Below are 19,986 nucleotides of genomic sequence, written 5' to 3'. Positions count from 1 at the left end.
AAGATTGAAAAAGTAACGGGACATTAAAAAAGAAATTTGGCTGAAAACGGGAAAGGCAAAAATTAAGGAAGTCTGCCTCCCCGGAACTGCAGAAGAGATAAAGCAACGAAAATCAAGCTGCACTTAAAGGGAATCTTTCTAATTTTTTTAAGCTGTCAAACTGACATCGGACTTAAAACCTCCCCCCAGATTGGCAGGAGAAGGGGGGAAGGGATTGGAACGTTGTTAACCTGCTGGAAAATTAATGGAAAATTAAGATCTTCCATTGCCAAATCCCCCGGGGTCGGGCTGCCCAAATAAGACACCGGGACGTGGACTGTCAAACTTTGAGAAGTGGGGGCTTGTTTGTAACAAAGTTACCGGACCTTAGACGTACCCTGTTGCATTTTGGCCACATAGAAAATAGAGACATTACAATTTGGATATTGGAAACTTCTGGCTACTGTTATACTTCCTTGCCTCTTTGTTTTTTTCTATCTTTGCCATTTGGATACAATTGAATGCTCCCTCTAGAGGGTTCTATGTGAAACTGTTGCACTTGGAAAAGTAACAGTGGGATTTTCCACTTGGGAATCAACTCTGTGAAAACGACCTTGAGGATATGAGTGCCCCTACAGAAGAGATAGTAACAAGGCAGAAAGCAAAACAATCTCAGAAGAAAAGGGGCTCTATATCAGGAACTGTAGCTGTGCAGGAAAAAACACCAGCTTCTATGGATCCTATGACTCAGGCACTACTTAAAATAAATCAATCCCTGGAAGCATTGACAAAGCTATCGACAGAGAATTCTAAAAAATTAACAGAGTTGACAACAAGGTTGGATGTGAATACAGCTAGTGTTAAATCTAACACAGATTCTATAAATAGATTAATTCAGGAAAATTCAGAAACACGAAAGATTGCAGAAAGTGCAAAAACAACGGCTGAAGAGACAAGGGAAAAGTTTGGGCCTATTATTAAAAAAGTGAATGAGCATGATGCAGCCCTCTCCTTACTGGAACTTCAACGTAAAGAGAAGAACTTAAAATTTAGATTGGTGCCTGAAGGGGAAGGGGACAACCTTGTGAAATTTCTTACAGAGAACATCATAACTTTTTGGCAGGAGGAATGGGAGGAAGACGAGGAACTTGAGATAATATCAGCCTTTCGACTGGGTAGAAAGCAGGATAAAAAACCAAGGGACTGTCTAATTACACTGAGATCAAAAGAAGAAAGAGATAGAATATTGAATCTGCATTATCAAAAGGCATTGGTGATCCAAAATTGTCAGATACAGATTTTTAAGGACATTCCTAAATACATTTTAGAGGTGAGAACATATTACAAAAGCCTAGCAGACCTGCTGAAGAAAAACACTATACCATTCAGATGGGAGTTTCCACAAGGATTGTCCTTTAACTTCAAAGGAAGGAAGATTAAAATAAAAACAATTCAGGACAAAGAACAATTTCTGGAGAGGTACCTGGAGGATCTGCAGAAAGGAACCGTGGAGGAGAGGGAACCACCTGATATAGCAAATTTGTCATTTGGACTTTCACTACCACCATCGGAGGAAGAGCAGAAGCTTGGAGCAGTTGGAGGAACAGCTACCTAAATACAAAATGTCTCTGCAACTCCTTAGTTGGAACTGTAACGGTTTGAACCTTCCTCGGAAAAGAAGACAGGTTTTTCACATTTTGAAGAAAGAACAATTAGACATAATATGTTTGCAAGAAACCCATATTGCCAGGATACATAGGAAATTACTGATAAATAAGAGACTTGGTCAAGAATTTATCTCATCAGACAAAGTAAAGAAAAGAGGTGTGGTGATCTATGCAAAGGAAAAGTTGGCTCCAAAATTGATATTTAAAGATGAACAAGGAAGATACCTGGCAATTGAAATACAAATTCAAGGAGAAAAGATATTAATTGTGGGAGTTTATGCCCCAAATGAAGGGAAGGCCGAATTCTTTAGGAAGTTGCATGAGACATTAGTTGACTTTTTAGATTATAAAATCCTAATGATGGGAGACATGAATGGAGTTGTCTCAACAAACATGGATAAAGCACAGAGACAAGTGATTTCAAAAGAAGGGAGACTACCAAAGATCTTTTTCGAAATGACTGAAACAATGGACTTGATTGATATTTGGAGAATAAAGAACCCTCTAGAGAGAGAGGGAACTTTCTTCTCTGAAGCAAAAATGACATGGACAAGAATAGACCAAATCTGGATTTCTAGCAGTCTGGCGCCAAGAACAAAAAAAGTAGAAATATGCCCAAAAACGTGCTCCGACCATAATGCGGTGAAGATGGAGATGAAACTAACAACAACTGGATCCTTTAGATGGAGAATGAATGACACCCTATTTAAGGATGAAGAGATCCACAAGAAGGCCCTTAAAACATTAAAAGATTACTTTGAGATCAACAGGAAAACAGATGTGGAAAAAAGAATAATTTGGGACGCAAGCAAAGCCGTGATGCGAGGTTTCCTGATTCAACAAAATTCTATTAAGAGGAAGCAACAAAATGAGAAGAAGGAAAAAATTTTAGAAAAAATAAAAGAAGGAGAGAAGAAGTTGAGGTCTAAACCAAAATCCCATGAGATTTTGAGAGAAATAAAGTTCTATCAGATGCAGTACATGGAGCTTATGAACCAACAAATAGAATGGAAGATAAGGCAAATGAGACAAAGAACTTTTGAATCAGCGGATAAATGTGGGAAACTTCTGTCATGGCAATTGAAAAAAAGGCAGAAAATGAATACTGTAACAAGTTTAGAAATGGATGGAAAAATTATCCATAAACCCAATGAGATCAACATTTGTTTTCAAAGCTTCTTTAAGAAATTGTATGCACAAGGGCCAATCAACGAGCAAGAAATAGAAGAATTCATCAGAAAATACGGTTTACCAAAAATCTCAGAACAAAGTAAAAGGATCTTAAATGAGGAAATAACAGAACAAGAAATAGAGGGTGCCATTCAAAATATGAAATTGGGAAAATCACCAGGACCAGATGGCCTGACGGCCAAATACTACAAAATGTTGAAAGAATGGCTGACACAACCATTGAAGGAAGTTTGCAATGAAATTTTGAAGGGGAAAAAGGCACCTGAATCGTGGAAAGAGGCTTTCATCTCACTTATACCGAAAACAGAGACTGAGAAGAACCAGGTTAAAAACTACCGCCCTATATCTTTACTCAATGTGGATTACAAAATTTTTGCAGACATTTTGGCAAAAAGATTGAAAAGAGTTTTAGCAGAAGAGATTCATAAGGACCAAATAGGCTTTCTCCCAGGTAGACATATGTCAGACAATGTGAGAAACATTATAGATATTTTAGAGCTGTTGGACGTTGACATTAATAGGAAAGCAGTTTTGATTTTTGTGGATGCAGAGAAAGCCTTTGACAACATTTGTTGGACTTTTATGAAAAAGAATCTCCAAGGGATGGGGGTAGGCCAAGGTTTTGAAAACGGTATAGGTGCAATATATTCTCAACAAAAGGCCAAATTAATTGTAAATAATGTGGTAACAGAAGAAATACCTATAGAAAAAGGTACACGACAGGGTTGCCCAATATCCCCTTTGCTTTTTATATCAGTCCTGGAGGTATTGTTAAACATGATCAGAAAGGACCAGTTGGTTAAAGGAGTTCAGGTCGGAGTTAGACATTATAAATTAAGAGCATTCGCAGATGATCTAGTATTGACTTTGCAACAGCCAGACACTAGTACTAAAAGAGTATTAGAATTAATTGATATATTTGGTCGAGTAGCAGGTTTTAAATTGAATAGACAAAAAACGAAAGTGTTGGAAAAAAATTTAACAATGGAAGAAAGAGAGAGTTTTCAGAATGAAACAGGCTTGGAAATAACAAAAAGGGTAAAATACCTGGGGGTAAACTTAACATCCAAGAATGTGAACTTATTTAAGGACAATTATGAAAAATGTTGGTCAGAAGTTAAAAAGGATTTGGAAATATGGTCAAGGTTGAAACTTTCCTTGTTAGGCCGAATCGCTACTATTAAGATGAATGTATTGCCTAGAATGTTGTTTTTATTCCAGACGCTGCAGATTGTGGACAAGATGGAATGTTTCAAGAAGTGGCAGAAAGATATATCAAAATTTGTCTGGCAGGGCAAAAAGCCCAGAATTAAATTTAAGATTTTAACTGACGCAAAGGATAGAGGGGGGTTTGCCCTGCCGGACTTAAGACTTTATTATGAATCAGCAGCTTTCTGCTGGTTGAAACACTGGCTACTTCTTGAGAACACTGACATTTTGGACCTGGAAGGGTATGACAATAGTTTTGGTTGGCATGCATATTTATGGTATGACAAGGTAAAGGTGTATAAAAGCTTTAAAAACCATATTGTAAGGAAAGCATTGTATAAAGTTTGGATTAGATACAAAGATTTGTTGGAAAGTAAAACCCCTAGGTGGGTGTCACCAATGGAAGCTAGGGAAGTAAAAAAGCTTAATATGGATTCTAAATGGCCAAAATATCATGAGATTTTAGAATACGATGGTGAAAGGGTGAAACTTCAGAGTTATGAGAAACTAAAGCCTAAGGTTCGAGATTGGTTGCATTACCATCAAATAAATGAGACGTTTAAACAGGACAGGAAAATAGGATTTCAGAAAGAGAAGTCAAAACTAGAAACAGAACTGTTGGAATCCAATACTAAGAACTTATCAAAAATGTATAACTTGCTGCTAAAATGGAATACACAGGATGAAACGGTGAAATCAGCTATGATTAAATGGGCACAAGATATCGGTCATGATATTATGTTTGCTGACTGGGAACAGTTATGGACCACCGGTATTAAATTTACTGCATGTAATGCATTAAGAGAAAATATTATGAAAATGATCTACCGGTGGTACATGACCCCAGTCAAGCTTGCAAAAATTTATCATTTGCCTAATAATAAGTGTTGGAAATGTAATGAGACTGAAGGCACTTTCTACCACCTTTGGTGGACCTGCCCAAAGGTTAAAGCTTTCTGGGAAATGATCTATAATGAAATTAAGAAGGTCCTTAAGTGGACTTTTCCTAAGAAACCAGAGGCTTTCCTCTTGGGCATGGTGGGCCAAGTGGTGTCAAGGAAGGATAGGACTTTCTTTATGTATGCCACTACAGCAGCAAGAATTCTACTGGCAAAGTATTGGAAGACGCAAGAACTACCTACTCTGGAAGAATGGCAAACAAAGGTGATTGACTTTATGGGACTTGCCGAGATGACGGGCAGAATCCGGGACCAGGGGAAAGAGACAGTGGAAGAGGACTGGAAGAACTTCAAAATATATCTTAAAAATAATTGCAAAATTGAGGAATGTTAGGATGTCAGGGGGTAAGAAGTAAAGAATTGCAGCAGTAAATAAAAAAACTTAAGAAACTTTTATGAAAGGGAACTAAGATAATGGACTTAAGGGTTGCTAAAGAATTATTAAACAAGGATGCAGGGATGGGGAGGTATGGGGAAGTCAAAGAAAGAAGGGTAAGAACCGATGAGTATGATGTGATACTGTTTTACATTGTTCTTTATTATATGTGTGGAAATTAATAAAAATTATTATAAAAAAAAAACAACAGATTTGACATCTGCAACTGCACTATGTGGGGATTTCCCTTCAAAAGGGTATGTAAGCTTCACTTGGTGTACAATGCAGCAGTGTGACTGATTTATGGGGGCTTGGGTGTTTGAGTTTGGTTCCGGCTCAATTCAATGTGCTGGTTCTTGTCTTCAGAGCACTGAACAACTTGGGACTCTCTCCTCTTACATGAACCTGTACACATACTGCAGCTGACAGGTGAAGCAAGGGCAGCCCTAACACGAGCCCACACTGAGTCACATGGCTCAGGTGGCATATAGAGATGGATGGAGCATCATGTACCCAATCTGCTGTCCATGGGGTCACTTGCCACCATTGCTTCCATGTCAATGTCTTGTTGGCTGGCTGGCTGGCCACCCAACTGCTGTTGCTCCTCCTATGGCTGCTTGGGTGCCAGCCAACCCACCACCCAACCTGCTGTCTGCCTCTGCATGCTGCTATGTTGCTAGCTATCAACCAGTCAGCAAGGCTTCTGCTGAACTCTGTTGACCTCTTGCCCTATCCTTTGCTCTTCCCCAGAGCAAGGTATTCTGGGTGTTGTGACCCTAGCAAACACCTGCAGCACCTGCTGCCAGCTGGGAATTAAGTTTGAAGTTATTTTATATTTTAAAATAATTTTCCATCATCATTGCAAAGCAATAGTGGTGAAGGTGCTCTTCAAGGCCACCTCACACACAGATGCAGCACTGTGACCGTTGGGCAACCACAATAAAAGACGTAAGCTGCTGGGAGGATGTCTTGCATCTCTGTGCTGAGGTCTAAGAATTTACTGGGCCCTGAGTCTGAAGAGAGACTCCCCAAATACCTCTTGGAGGTGGAAGGTCTCCCTCAGAGAAAGCAGAGACCAAACTCTTGAGTGCCTCTGTGGCTCACAACTAGAACCCTGCCTCTTTAAATTCCTGAAACTTCACTTGTGTTGGGCTTTGGCAATCCCCAATCCTTTGGGGGTGTAAGTGTTCAAATAAGTTTTGAACCTTATCAGAACATCTGTCTTCGCTGGCAATGAGCTCTCCTAGGGCCTGCCGAAGCTAATACTGACCCAGATCATTATACCTGGAAATTTGCCATCCATTTTCATTGCTGGAAATCGGCTGTTGAAGTTCACCCTCCTTTCTTAGCACCTTATGGCTTCTTTGGAATAAAACAACATAGACATATACAATTGTTTTCTTCACCTTGTTCTGAATGGTGAGAAATCCAGTACAATCTTTGCTGGCTCTGATTCTTCTGAAAATGAGAAAACTGCAGTCTTATTTATTTATCTTATTTGTACACAGCTTAATGTAAATAGAATTTCTAAGCTGTTTACAAAGAATATAAAATGTTCATTAAAATTTACACTGTTTTGGAGAGTTATATGTATGAAGTACCGTATTTTTTGCTCTATAAGACTCACTTTTTCCCTCCTAAAAAGTAAGGGGAAATGTGTGTGCGTCTTATGGAGCGGATGCAGGCTGCGCAGCTATCACAGAAGCCAGAACAGCAATAGGGATTGCTGCTTTCACTGCGCAGCGATCCCTCTTGCTGTTTTGGCTTTGGAGATTCAGAATATTTTTTTTTTTGTTTTCCTCCTCCAAAAACTAGGTGCGTCTTGTGGTCTGGTGCGTCTAATAGAGTGAAAAATACGGTAAATATTTTTTTTAAATGCAACTCCAAAGCTACACCACTCATGCCTTTTTATGAAGGACTGGATTGTGGTCAAATTCCAAAACTATTTCTTTGTTACTTACCCTAATTCAGCAGTGTTAACATAGCAGAATATCTTCAATACTACTTTTGATTTTATAGTAGGATTTGAAATGAATATTGCTTTGTAACATCTCTAAATACTGCCAACAATGAATAAAATAGTCCCAGACAATTCTCATGCGTGTCAGGACAGTCACAACAAAATAATTAGAAAACTTAATACTATTGAAAGGAATGTCTGTTTTGACCATTCTCTAATTTTGAATATTTGTAAATGTATCAGGAATCAGTTTTCTGTAAAGAAGAAAACCAACCATAGGGAGTTCATATTGTACCTCCAGCTAAATACTAATTACATTTAATCAACTTTTTGCTCATCCAAAAGGGTCCCCTGTTTAATTAGGTAATAAATGGAATTTTTTTAAAAAAGTATTTTTAATGTAAGTGCTTATAACAGCTTCATATGGTGGGTGTCATCTCGAAGAGGCATCCCCCCTCACACATACAATAGAATAAGTATTCTAATATTAATCTTGCTGTAATACAAACATTGCTGCCTTGAGCTCCTTTGGGAGGAAGGGCAGGATAGTAATTTTACAAGTAAAATAATAAATATATAACTTGAAAAATAAAGTATTTTTGCTTCATAAATATGTTTTTAATTAATATGCACATTTAATTTCTAAATCAGCTAAACCAGGGGTGGCTGGTGCCCATCGGGAATAGTGCAGCAGAAGGCAAGGAGGCCAACAGCAGATGGAGCCAAAGACAATGATAGCCTGAGCCAACTAATTCTGGTTTTGTCCCGATCTCCCTGCCGAGTTCTGCAAGGGCAACACAGAGACTAAGGAAGAGGAAGATGATAGCCAGGGCCACCCCCCTGAGTCAGTTATAAGTAAAGAGGCAGGCAGGTGTGGGTTGGTTGAAGACAAACTTAAGTTGATTGGGCAGTACCGCATTTGCTCTTATGGACCAGCCTCCACAGAAGTAAACCAGGCCATTGACTAAGCTTTCTTTAGTCAGGAGTTAGCCCTGGTTTGTACACCATGTGCGCATAATGGAAACTTATGAACATGGCAATCCCTTTCTTTCAATGGGCAAAAGAGAATTACATGCCTAACTTTTTGTTTTAAATTAAGTGGGATTAAGGACCACTTTACAAATTGTGAGGCAGCAAACCCAAGTTTACCACTAACAACTGCAGCTAACCAGGGCTCCTGAGTAAGTTCCCTCTTCATTTCTCCTGTGCATCTAACCCATTCACACTTTATTTAGGACCTACACCCCAAAATACAGTATAATGCTAGAAAGCTTAACTTTGCTTGGAATGAGCCCTATACATATTTATTAGACAGGCCTTCAGTTTCTTTGGGGTTTCCTACAGCAAGTCCCCAACTCCTTAAGTGAATGTTCCCTGCCCATTGTGGATTTCATTATATTTGACCAAGGAAAAGAAACACGAGGAAATGATAGATATGTAAGAAACACACATTTTTTTCCCTGGTTGATGAGAGAGAATGATGAGAGAGAATCCTCTGAGTTCTGATAGCTATGTTACTTCTTCTCTCCCCTCCCCCAATTCCCCATATCCTTTTTGCAGGACTTTTAATTTTTATTTGAAAGTACTGTAACCAAACAAAAGATGAGAAATGGCTGGGTAAAGGAGCTTGCTAAAGGTCCCCCCCCCCAAAAAAAAAAGGTTCTCAGACTAAAGGGTTTCAAAATCTGGGGGCATAATTAATGTCCAATTCTGTGTTAAGTGCTTGCTACTTTGTCGGATGTATTCTGTAGAGTCTTCACTAAATTATCCTAGCAACTGTTGCTAGGTAACATTGTTTACTTCATAGCATCAGAGCAACAAGAGGGTCACAGATCAGTTCAGTATTATTATCATCTGAGTTACACTAATAAGGTTTTTATTATATGTCTTAAATTATTTTTTTCTCTTTTCTGCCCTCCCAGGGAATGTTATTGTCTATGGGAATACAATTGACATTTACACTACTATAGCAGCTCTCTTATCATTAGGAATTAATGGCAGCCTCATACATCTTGTGCATCCTCCATTATGCTCAAATGTTACTTCTCTTAATAACAACGCAATAGAAAATGCTGTCCAGAGAGCCCTGTCCAGAGCTGGTGTGACTGTGTATCATGACAGTCTGCTGGCTCAGTGGAATGATGGCACCCACCCGGACCCAATTGAGTTTGCATCTTTCACTACTAATACAAAGCCATTCAGATTGCAGTGTTCTGTAAGTATATATGTCTTTGTTATGTAACATCCTTCCATTAAGCAGAGACACTGAACTATTGAATTAAAAGGATGCAACAATCCACAGGGACATCCTCTCGTACAATGAAATGAAAAAGAGCTGTTCAGGGGCATTTCCTTGTGGTGGCTGAACTTTTAAAACACAAATCAACTTTTAAAATAAATTTTCATAACTTGTTTTTATTTTAATGTTCATTTAAAAATGTTGCTGTTTTCTGAGAACTGAGCCCATGTCAGAATGATAATTAAAGGTATTGCTTTGCCAAATTGTCATGAAGTTCAGGTTTTGATGCAAAAGTTGCTGGTAGAGAGGTGGGAAGATCCACCAAAAAACCAACCCCCCACTGTTCCCTGTGCCTATTTTTTCACATCTAAAGCAGTAAATGTTTCTCCAAATTGCTGTTCCTTCAGCAGCCCCTGCCCTTTAAAGAGTCATAAGCTAATCAGGAATCATTTGGTTAAAACTCATACCACGTGAAGCTATATGATTATGTCATGCTAGATGAAGCCTTTTTCATCGCCCTCACTCTGAAGGTGAAGGTGTGCATGGAAGGAGAAAATGCTTTCGCATTCTGTTTGTGGTTTCAACGCCCTCCAAGCCTAGCCCTGTGCAATTATGTTTGACCAGCTGAGAAAAAGAATGTGGATCTAGATGCACATTCAAAATCAACACCCTGTTGAATATTAATTCAGTGTAGGTGAATGATATCACTTGGGTGCCCATCTGGATACAGATGTTCTCCATCTGCATTTCATTATTTTCAGTGGACATACATTCAGATGATTATCAAAATGCACACATTATGGTCAAGTGCATTTGATAGGTGAGAAATTACTTAACTGAGGAGTTAAATTAATGTATTCTTCCCCCCATTAAAATAATATAATTGGTGTTTTGATTAATTATTTAGTTTAAATGTTGATTAGAGTCAACTGATGAATTAAATTAATACTTGGGGAGTGCTTAGGAAATTGTAACTATATGCTATGTTTTTGGTTTTGCTTATGTTTGTTTATGCTAATAATGAAAGGAAGAAATAGGATAAATTAATGGATTACTGTGTTTTGTACATAAGTCAGAAATTTATGGAGCAGTAAGATTACATCTTTCTCAGTTAAGATGTCACCAAAAAGATACCCAAAGGGGAAAGAGTCCCAGAAAGAACAGTATGGGTTTCCTAATTTACAAAGCATTTCAGACAATAAAACAGAGCAATTTAATTTAAGAAAATTACAGCACAAGGCTATCTGCCTTCCCTATTCCAATTTGCTATGGCAATTGAACCATTCACCATTGCAACAAAGGAAGATTCACAAATACGAGGGATCAAGCTTAAAATGGGTCAGATTAGGATCTTCCTATATACAACTGATGCCACATTGTCTTTAGAAAGCCCTAGGGAATCTTTAAATCATGGGTTCCAAATAATTGACAAGTATGGAGCTGTATCAGCATATAAAATACACAATCAGAAAGTGGAAATTGTTTCAGTTGGGGTCCCTTTGCTCAACATTATACGTTGGAAATTAGTAACCAACTGGTTATACACGTCTGTATAAAATTAGGTAACAGTATCAAAAAGAGAGGGAACTATTGTTCAAAAAATAAAAGTGGATTTTTGTAAATAGGAAAAACTGAATTTGTCATGAATGCCTCAGATAAATGCTAGCAAGACTGTGATCATACAATGAATACACAGGAACCAAATGTTTGGCAGAAAATTCTTGATAAATGTATATAGCAGGATAAATGTCTCACAAGAGTAACCAATAATACTAGCTGATTTGATTAAAAATATGGCTTGCACAAGATAAGGTAAAGATTCATATCAGTTGGACAACTTAATGCCCCATTTGAAACATTAAGGTGAACGTCTGAAAATGAGAGGGGAAATTTATTAAAACAAAGTTAAATTCCACATTCATTATTGAAAAAATGGGTCAAGTACAAATGGGAAATTTTGTACTTTTATCTATATTAAGTCATCATATCTGAGTCAATCAGCTGTTGGATTTTGTTAACTAGGAAAAAAATGTGATATATAAATTTGGGTATCTAGTAAATAATGGACTGATGTTAATAAGACATGTAATTAGTCAAAAAAACAAGAGAACAGATTTTCCCGTGGTTCCAATATCTGCTGTCTAAATTTGTAGGTTCAACCTGTGTGGTAAGGTATGGTTCCTAGGGGGGAAATTACATCAGATAATACGGCAAAAAGTATTTCGACCAAAAATTATAAATAGTTAATGGATTTAGGGAAAGGGACTCAGTAATCAGAACAAGGTGGAAAAGAGATCTGGGGTTTAGTATTTCCGAGCAGAAATTGGTCAAGATTTGGAGCTCTGTGAGAGAGTCCTAACTCAGCTTATCAGTAAGAAAAGCTCAATATAAACAGCTTTTATGCTGGTACTTAATTTGAGCTAGGTTCAATAAAATCTACTCATAAATCATTTTAAATGCTGGAAGTGCTTAACCAGAACTGTGCAGTTATTACATATGTGGTGGGAATGTCGAGTCACCTATGATTTTTGGAGGGAAACTATACATATAATAATAGCAGTGACGCAATTTACTTTGAGACTACCCCTTGTACTGATCTTATTGAATTAGATTAAGGAGAATATCACTGGAAATTTGATATCTCTAATCAAGAGAATCAACATGGCGGACATATGTCAGACCATGTATGTCTTTAGAATATGGAGCATTTTGGCCAGATCCACCTCTACTGATAAATAAATGAATAAATCTATTCCAAGTTGTATCAAAAGTTTCAGTGTTTGTTATTTCCAATTGCCCTAAACAGAACAAGTCTGTTTTTTCTGCTGGGCTATGCTCCACACCCTTTCATACCATGACAATGTCCAAGGAGACTTCCATTTTTTAGCAGCCTCAAGCCTACCAGCTACTATCAAGCAAATAATCAGATCCTTGGACAACAGAGCTTTATTTAAGCTAATAAGCGCTAATTGGATCCATCAATATTTCTCACCCCATAATTTCTGAGATCTCCTCAAAGACACATAACTAAAATGCATGAAGCAGTAGTCACTCCCAATGCATATGAAAATATGTGCCTAAGTTGTTGCACCTTCTCTAACATATGTGTGGACTTGATAACTTGATGTCCCTCAATGGGGCACAATAACCCCAGTGGATTGCCTTTATGGCAGGGATGGGGAACCTCCAGCCCAAGGGTCACATTTGGTCCGGCATGAGTCCCAATTTGGCCCACAAGCCATTTTCTCCAAACCATAACTACCTGTCCTACACCTGACATCATATGCGACGTCAGGTGTGAGGCAGGTAGAGATGCAACTGCATCAGCTGTGTGACAGAGTTCCCCATGGGAATTGCACAGCTGATCCCTGCAGATTGCAGACTCAAAGGCACTGCCCCTTAGCTGAAAGTGGGTGCCTTCAAGCATGATGATTAGTGTAGCTGCATCTGAAGGGCACCATGTTGGCTCTGCCTGTTTTATAGGATGACTAATTACTGCCTTATTTTTAGGCATTCTTTAACTTTACTGAAAAAAGAGTGGATTATGAGACCTTCAAGGCAATTAATGATGCATGTCTAGTTTACGACGGGAGGCTTGTGATTGATACCAACTTCCATACTAATGATATCGCCATCAGAGCTGCAGGTTCTTTAACCAAGTTCTCCAATATATACTATGCCAATGAATGGACACACAGCAATTTCAGCTCAAAAGAGGTTGGCTTCCAGCTTGCTGCAACCATGCTAAATCTTTTTGATCCAACTTTGGAGCCAGTTTTTGAACCCCCAGAAGATTTGGATAGACTCATCCCTATATACAAGGGATGCAAAGTTCAAGGTGGGCCAAGAACATTCCTTTTCATTGTTTAGCATTTCTACAATATTTTCATCTTGTGTAGCATGAAATGTGAAGTGAAGGAAATTAACATTTGTATAAGGCAGGGGTAGTCAACCTTTTTATACCTACCACCCACTAATGCATCTTTCTTGGTGGTAAAATTTCCTTGCCGCCCACCAGTGCTCGATGGAAGGAGGATTCAGCTTGTGCCGTAGAACCCCCTTCAGCCCACCTAGAATCCTGAAACACCCAATAGTGGGCGGTAGGAACCAGGCTGACAACCCCTGGTATAAGGTGTATAAAGTATCAGTTTTAGAAAACTATTGTTCCTATATTTTAATATCAAGAGGATTTTTTCCCCAGGCAGAATTTTTTCTCATGAACATCTGGCATAGATGTCAAGTGCAAATTCATATATAGATATAGTTGCATGCCGCCACTATCACTGAGCTGTGTAAGATTCCAGGGGTTCTAGGTGCTTACACATGGTTCAGATGAACCTATGAAACAACAGCAAGGTACTACCTGTTCTTGCTCCAATCACCATGGCATTGTTTTAGAAATAACAAAAAAAAATTGTAACAAAGAGTTTAAAACGTGGAATTATCATATTTTATGATTAACAAATTAGCTGTCACATATGCTGGCAGCCATTATAGAGATCTTCACAACACCTCTCATTGCTTCTGACAGGTGGTGTTCTACCTGGAAAATATAATTATGTGCATATTTTTAAACCTGGAATTCCTTCTCGCTTGGATGTACAAGAATCACAACCTAATTACGTAAGTTCTAAAAATATGTGAGTCGTGTAAAGCAGGCCTATGTGATCTGGTACTGCTGCAGCTTTCAGTTTTCTAGGAAATCTGTGGCTGTATTGTAAGCTGAACATAGCGATGCAATGATAGTGAAAACTTTACCACTTGAAGTTCTCTCTGTGTTTAGGATAAGGTGACAACCTTCCTCAGTGCCCTCCAGTCTTGTGGGTGTCCTGGTGTATGTCCTCTTCAGTAAAAACACAGGACACTAAGGGTGATATTCAGTGACAGTCCTACTCAGAGTAGATTCACTGAGGTTGCCAGATATGGGTCTGCTCTGAGTATAACTTAGCTGAGTACCACCCTTAACATTTAACCACAGCTAATTTTGCATTGAATAGCAAGACAGACGGTGTTATTGTGTATAACCCACAACAGAGAATTATGACTTCCTAGATATCCAAGAGTATTGATGATAAAACACCTCAGAGTTTGCTAATCCCTCTTTAGCAATATGCTGTCCAACTTTGTTTTCCTCTGTCTGCTGTCACAACTGTTTTCTTAATTTATCACAGGGGATGGCAATCACAACAGGAGATGCAATAAAGGGAAACTACTTCAGAATACATGTCAACCAGTACAGTATGATAGAAACAATTACCTGCTTTTCAAAGGATCCTGTTCCTGTCTCCAACTACATCTGTTTATTTGCACAGCACGAGCGTCTTCTTAATAATCTTTGTTCTCGCTGGAGGGAAGGACTGATCACAGATCTCTACAGGTGAGTTAATTTTAGTACATAAAGTCTGTCTTAATTCAGTTATTATTGGGGCACTTTTGGCAAAGCTCCTCCTCCTGGTTGTAGGCAGGAGCAGAAATAAGAACCCCTGTCTGGTTAGATGAACACAAGGTCCATGGAGAGCACTGCACAGATAAATCCCAGCTCCCCTGGTACTGCCGGACTAATTGACTTATCATTCATTTATTTAACAGTTACACCTTACTTTTTCTTCTAGGAATTTAATGTTTCAATGTGAGCCAATGGATGCTGAATGAGTGTACAAGTGTCGCAGCAGTTTTAGCAATCTGGTTTGCATGGGGGGGGTTTAATATTTACAGTGCTATTCCAATGAAACTTGAGCTGACTTCAGCATGGTTTATGTTATGTACTAAAGTTCTCACCCTGGGCCAGCAGGGGGATACTGTAGATAGTTTTCACTCAGGTCCACATATGCAAATAAGGAATTGAAAGTGACGTTCAGTGATTGGATAGTTACAGAAAGTGGTTACTGTTGCGTTCTAGTGGAGCTCTATATAAACAGGCTGGCTGAACCCTTCAGTTCAGTTCTGCTGGCCTGTGAATAAACAAGAGCTGTTTGAAGAATCGCTGTGTCGTCTGATATGTTCACCCACAACTTAACATTTTACCATGGAAATGTGGCATACTCATAAAATGATGAAGCTGCTGGTGATAAAGGCATTGTCCTCTTCCCTGCCCCTGCTTTCCACTAATCCTCACAACAAGCCTGTGAAGTATGTTACGCTGAGAGTTGGAGGCTGTCCCAAAGCCACTCAGTGAGCTTCATGGCTGAGTGAGGAACTGAACCCAGGCCTCCCCATAGTAAGAATCTAGTCCATTTCATTGATGATTTGTAGTATAGAGCAAACACTATTAATAACCGATCTGCATTCAGTGCTGGTGATGGAAATTCCCAGTATCAGTATGCTTTGAGACCATGGGTGGTGTTACTCTGAGTAAAAATTAAGTTTTACTCAGAGTACACTTCTTAAAATCAATGAATACATCTAATTTACATCCATTAATATCAGGAAGCCTACTCTGAGTAAAACCTAGTTGACTACTACCTCATGCTACTTTTTCTAGAAAAAGAGGTGCCAGAACTCACCATTAACGCCTCCCTCATGCTCTTATAATGGCAGTGGTGCCCACCTGAGAGGTGCTGGAACTGAGTTCTGGCAAGTTCCAGATGAAAAAAATGCCCTGCAACTAATACTCATGCAAGTAAAGGTAAAGGACCCCTGGACAGTTAAGTCCAGTCCAAGGGGTCTGTGGGGTGTGGTGTTCATCTTGCCTCAGGCCAAGGGAGCCGGCGTTTGTCCACAGACAGCTTTCTGGGTCATGTGGCCAGCAGGACTAAACAGCTATTGGTGCATGGAGGACCGTGACGAGTGCTGGAGCACCCAGAAACGCTGTTTACCTTCCTGCCACAGTGGTACCTGTTTATGCAAGTATTCTCTGCTGGCTTGCCTGTTACCTGCAAGACAGCAGAGATGGTTGTAGCAAGCAACATAAGCCTCTTGAAATTTTTACATAATCCTGGTAGTATCATTAATGCCACAATAGCGCAAGGAAATTTATCAAAATATCCAATTTACATAGGTATCTATTCAACAGGGAGGTCACGGCATCTTTCTTGCTTTTTTGGAAATAGGGTTGTGGATTATCTAATTGTATAGTTTTCTTGGGCAGGAAATACAAAAATATTATATTGGCTTATTTATTTAGTTTTGGCTTGTTTTGTTTAATTTTTATTGTAGCTTTCCCCATGGTTGGAGGAGATAACAAGTTTAGGAAAAAGATACAATAAAGTTAGTACTGTATTCCACCCCTTCTGAACTTCCGGCTCCTTCTGAAAAGGGATTTTTTTTTTTAATTCCAGGAAGCATTTTAATTGAAATTTTATTTTATAGTTTTAGCTGATTTTTCTTTTTATATTGTGTCTTTAGAAGCTGCTTAGAGACTATTGTAGTTAAGTAGTATATAAATTGTTTTAATAAAGAAATAAAATTTGTCAGTAGTACTGTTAAGCATACCGTACTTTTTGACTCTTTTTTTTGTAAGGCAGAAGAGTGCTTATTTTTATCCTTTTGTAGCAGGATTATATTTTTCCTCTACACAAAATCCATTGCCCTATGAACTCAGTAAAACAGCTGTCACCTGGGAGTTAATTTGCCTGTCTATGACATGCAAATTATCTTTTAAATTAGAGGCCATATCTAACCATGAATTTTCTCACTGCCTTGCACTCATCAGGTTGAAGGCTTCAACCCTGTAGAGCTAGATTTCATGATAGCAATATTGTTTCAAAATTAATTAAATTTCTGAATTAACAGTGACAACTAGGCCCAACAGACATGCATCCTGTGAGTTATAACAGTGTGACTTATCTTGTATTGCATATACAAGTTAGACTGTTGTACCTCAGTTGAGTTCATGATGTTAGCTACACTTTTATGGAGCTTTTCCTTTACATTTGATAGTTACCACTGCACTGGAAATGTAAATTGATTTCAGTTTTGTAAAATTGCTTCAGCAATTTGGAAAGTAGGCATGGTAATGCACTTTTGAATATCAATGCAGATGATTATCGTTCCTTGAAGTATAGTGAGATTTAGAATGAAATCATACTCACAAATGAATCCCTGTCCTATTTGTTATCAATGCAGCACAGGTACAAGTTCCAGTACCCACTTCCCAGTTGTCTCTCGGGACACATACAAACACAATCCCCTTTGTCTAGTTGCAGGTACCAAAGGCATGATTTGAATCAGATGCAGACCACTTGGTAATCTCTCAGCCAATGGAAGCTTGCTCTGCGTGGCTAATTGGTTGTATTTTAATGCACTTTGCCCATTGCCCATTGCATGTAACATGAGCTTGCTAGTGTTGCACCCACCTGGACTATTGATTACTGACATGTTAAGATTAACACATGAATGAGTCATACATGGAAATATTACATGTGTAACAGCTTTTCCTGTGGCCCATATCCTATATAAGTGAGACCTAGAGGAGTCTGGCAATACTCTCATATTTCCAAATGCTATCTACTCATACACTTGTATGGTATTTGATCGTTATGGGTAGAATCAAAGTACATATAATAATACTTGCATTGGACTATGAAGAGGATGTTACTAATGTTGTTAAGAAGTTTCGTGATAGAATTTTCTTCCCCTACCTCCATTTTTAATGAATTTTACCAAGTGAAAATACATACAGAAAGGATAAAAACAAGAAGAGATTAACAAATTGAGTCAAGTAAAATTTAACACAAACGTTAATAGAAAATGTAATCCACCTCTCCCATAATATACCTGTAATATATTTCCAATCAAAATATATCCAAGACGTTATTAAATCATCACTAACACTTCTGGCTGTAAATATTCTTCAGATTTAACCCTGTTCCAACAAAAAAGGAGATCAAGTGACAGAAAAACCATCTGTTGAGCATATTTTCCAGTCTCACAGATGCCTAAAACATGTTCACTTATTCATCAAGGCAGTCTGCCACATTTTCCTCAGCCATTTGCTGAAACCTAGTTGAATAACTCTTCCAATATTTTTCCAATTATATTCTAGTTGTTAATAATAAATTTCAACCCAAACACAATAGTAACTTTTTACAATGCCTCTTAGTTAGTTGTGAGTAATAGACTCTTAAATTATATAATTATAGTGTTATAGGGGGAAAATATTACAAAGATATCCGTAAAGCAAGCAGGGTGGGGGACACACAGTGTGTGGCTTTCCTTTTATTTTTACAGTACTGATAAAATATATGCATTAAAAAAGTCTACAGAGAGAATCCTCATTGCAATTAAGGGATTATATTAAACCTGGGATGGATGCTGAATATGAAGATTAGATGTAAAACAGACGTTCAAAACATCAGGCTTGTTGTTTACTCAAAGCCAGAACATGATGTGCAGTTCTGTGGAATCTGGTAGTTCCAAAGCATTATCGGGACATGTTTGTATTGAAAAGGATTCCACCTTAACGCTTCAGTTCACCCTGAAGGCTTCCTTAAGGTTGCCATCAATTTTCCTTTCTGTCAAAAAGAGAGGCTGTGAGCATGGCTGAATATGCCTAATGCCACTCAGTACACTTTGCACCCTAATTAGAGGTAAATAGGTGTGCATTTTTTGAAAAGACAGAATAAAGGCAAAGTAATACATGAAAGCCCTAACAGCTTTCCTATTCTGCTAGAATTAAATCCTAGCCTTGAGGAGGCTTCCGGGTTGGCGCGACTGGCTAATGGCGGATTCCCTCCGAGCTCCAGAGGGAATCGGCTTAGCAGGGGGTTGGGTCTTGCCGTGCCGGCGACACGGGGACCCTTAAAAACCACAGGCACGGAGCCCGTGGACATGGTGACTCAGCGGGCACCATAAGCGCCCTCCCGACTCGTGAAGGAGCCTTTTTAAAGGCTACGGATCGGGTGCCAGGGAGTGGCGTGGTGCTGTGAGTCCTTCGCTTCCCCTGCCGAGCGAAGCCGCAAGCCATTCTTCAGTCAGCGCTGACTTCTTCCTACTAAATTTGGACTTAAAAGCAAGAACAACAACCCGTGAGTAATTTGAAAATTGGATTACAATATATTTGGCTTTGGATTCGGCGCGAGCGGGGGAGCTGAAAAAAAAGGAAGTCCGTCTCCCCCCTATTGTAAATAGCTCAAAGCAAGGACCTGTCAACTAAGGTCGCGGAAAGAGCCGCCGGGATTGGATAAAGATACAAATTCCACGGATTTAAAAGGACTAAGCTAATGTGCTGGAGGACTAGAGTTTACTTTATTTGAACTAAGTACCATTCTTCTCAAGCCCGGGAGCAACCCGAGTCAAGAGCCTGCTGAGGATTTATAGAAACCTTTGACAGCTGTCAAATTAGCTGTCAAAGTTGGAAGAATTGAAGTTGAAACTTTAACCGGTCATATTGCTACAAAATATTGAAAACAAAGAAAGATTGTTACAAACAAATTTGACTTTTGGGTCGGAGGGGAAAAGAACATTAA

The 19,986-nt window shown here is 38.8% G+C and overlaps 1 protein-coding gene across 6 annotated transcripts in view; it reads left to right on the top strand.

The window, feature by feature from the left end:
• Positions 1-19,986, top strand: part of CFAP61 (cilia and flagella associated protein 61) — a 138,150-nt gene that overhangs the window by 105,837 nt on the left and 12,327 nt on the right. For 5 of the 6 annotated variants that reach the window (XM_079983467.1, XM_079983468.1, XM_079983464.1 and 2 more), the window contains 4 exons: positions 9,264-9,556; positions 13,091-13,418; positions 14,112-14,203; positions 14,752-14,957. In XM_079983467.1, coding sequence (XP_079839593.1) covers positions 9,264-9,556; positions 13,091-13,418; positions 14,112-14,203; positions 14,752-14,957 — 919 coding nt within the window. Of the gene's footprint in view, positions 1-9,263; positions 9,557-13,090; positions 13,419-14,111; positions 14,204-14,751; positions 14,958-19,986 lie in introns of those variants that run through there. The other variant, XM_079983469.1, reaches the window with a different exon arrangement.

The sequence above is a fragment of the Podarcis cretensis genome (genome assembly GCF_951804945.1).
Source record: "Podarcis cretensis genome assembly, chromosome: 7".
NCBI lineage: Eukaryota > Metazoa > Chordata > Lepidosauria > Squamata > Lacertidae > Podarcis > Podarcis cretensis.
This window is presented reverse-complemented; position numbering and strand designations above follow the sequence as displayed.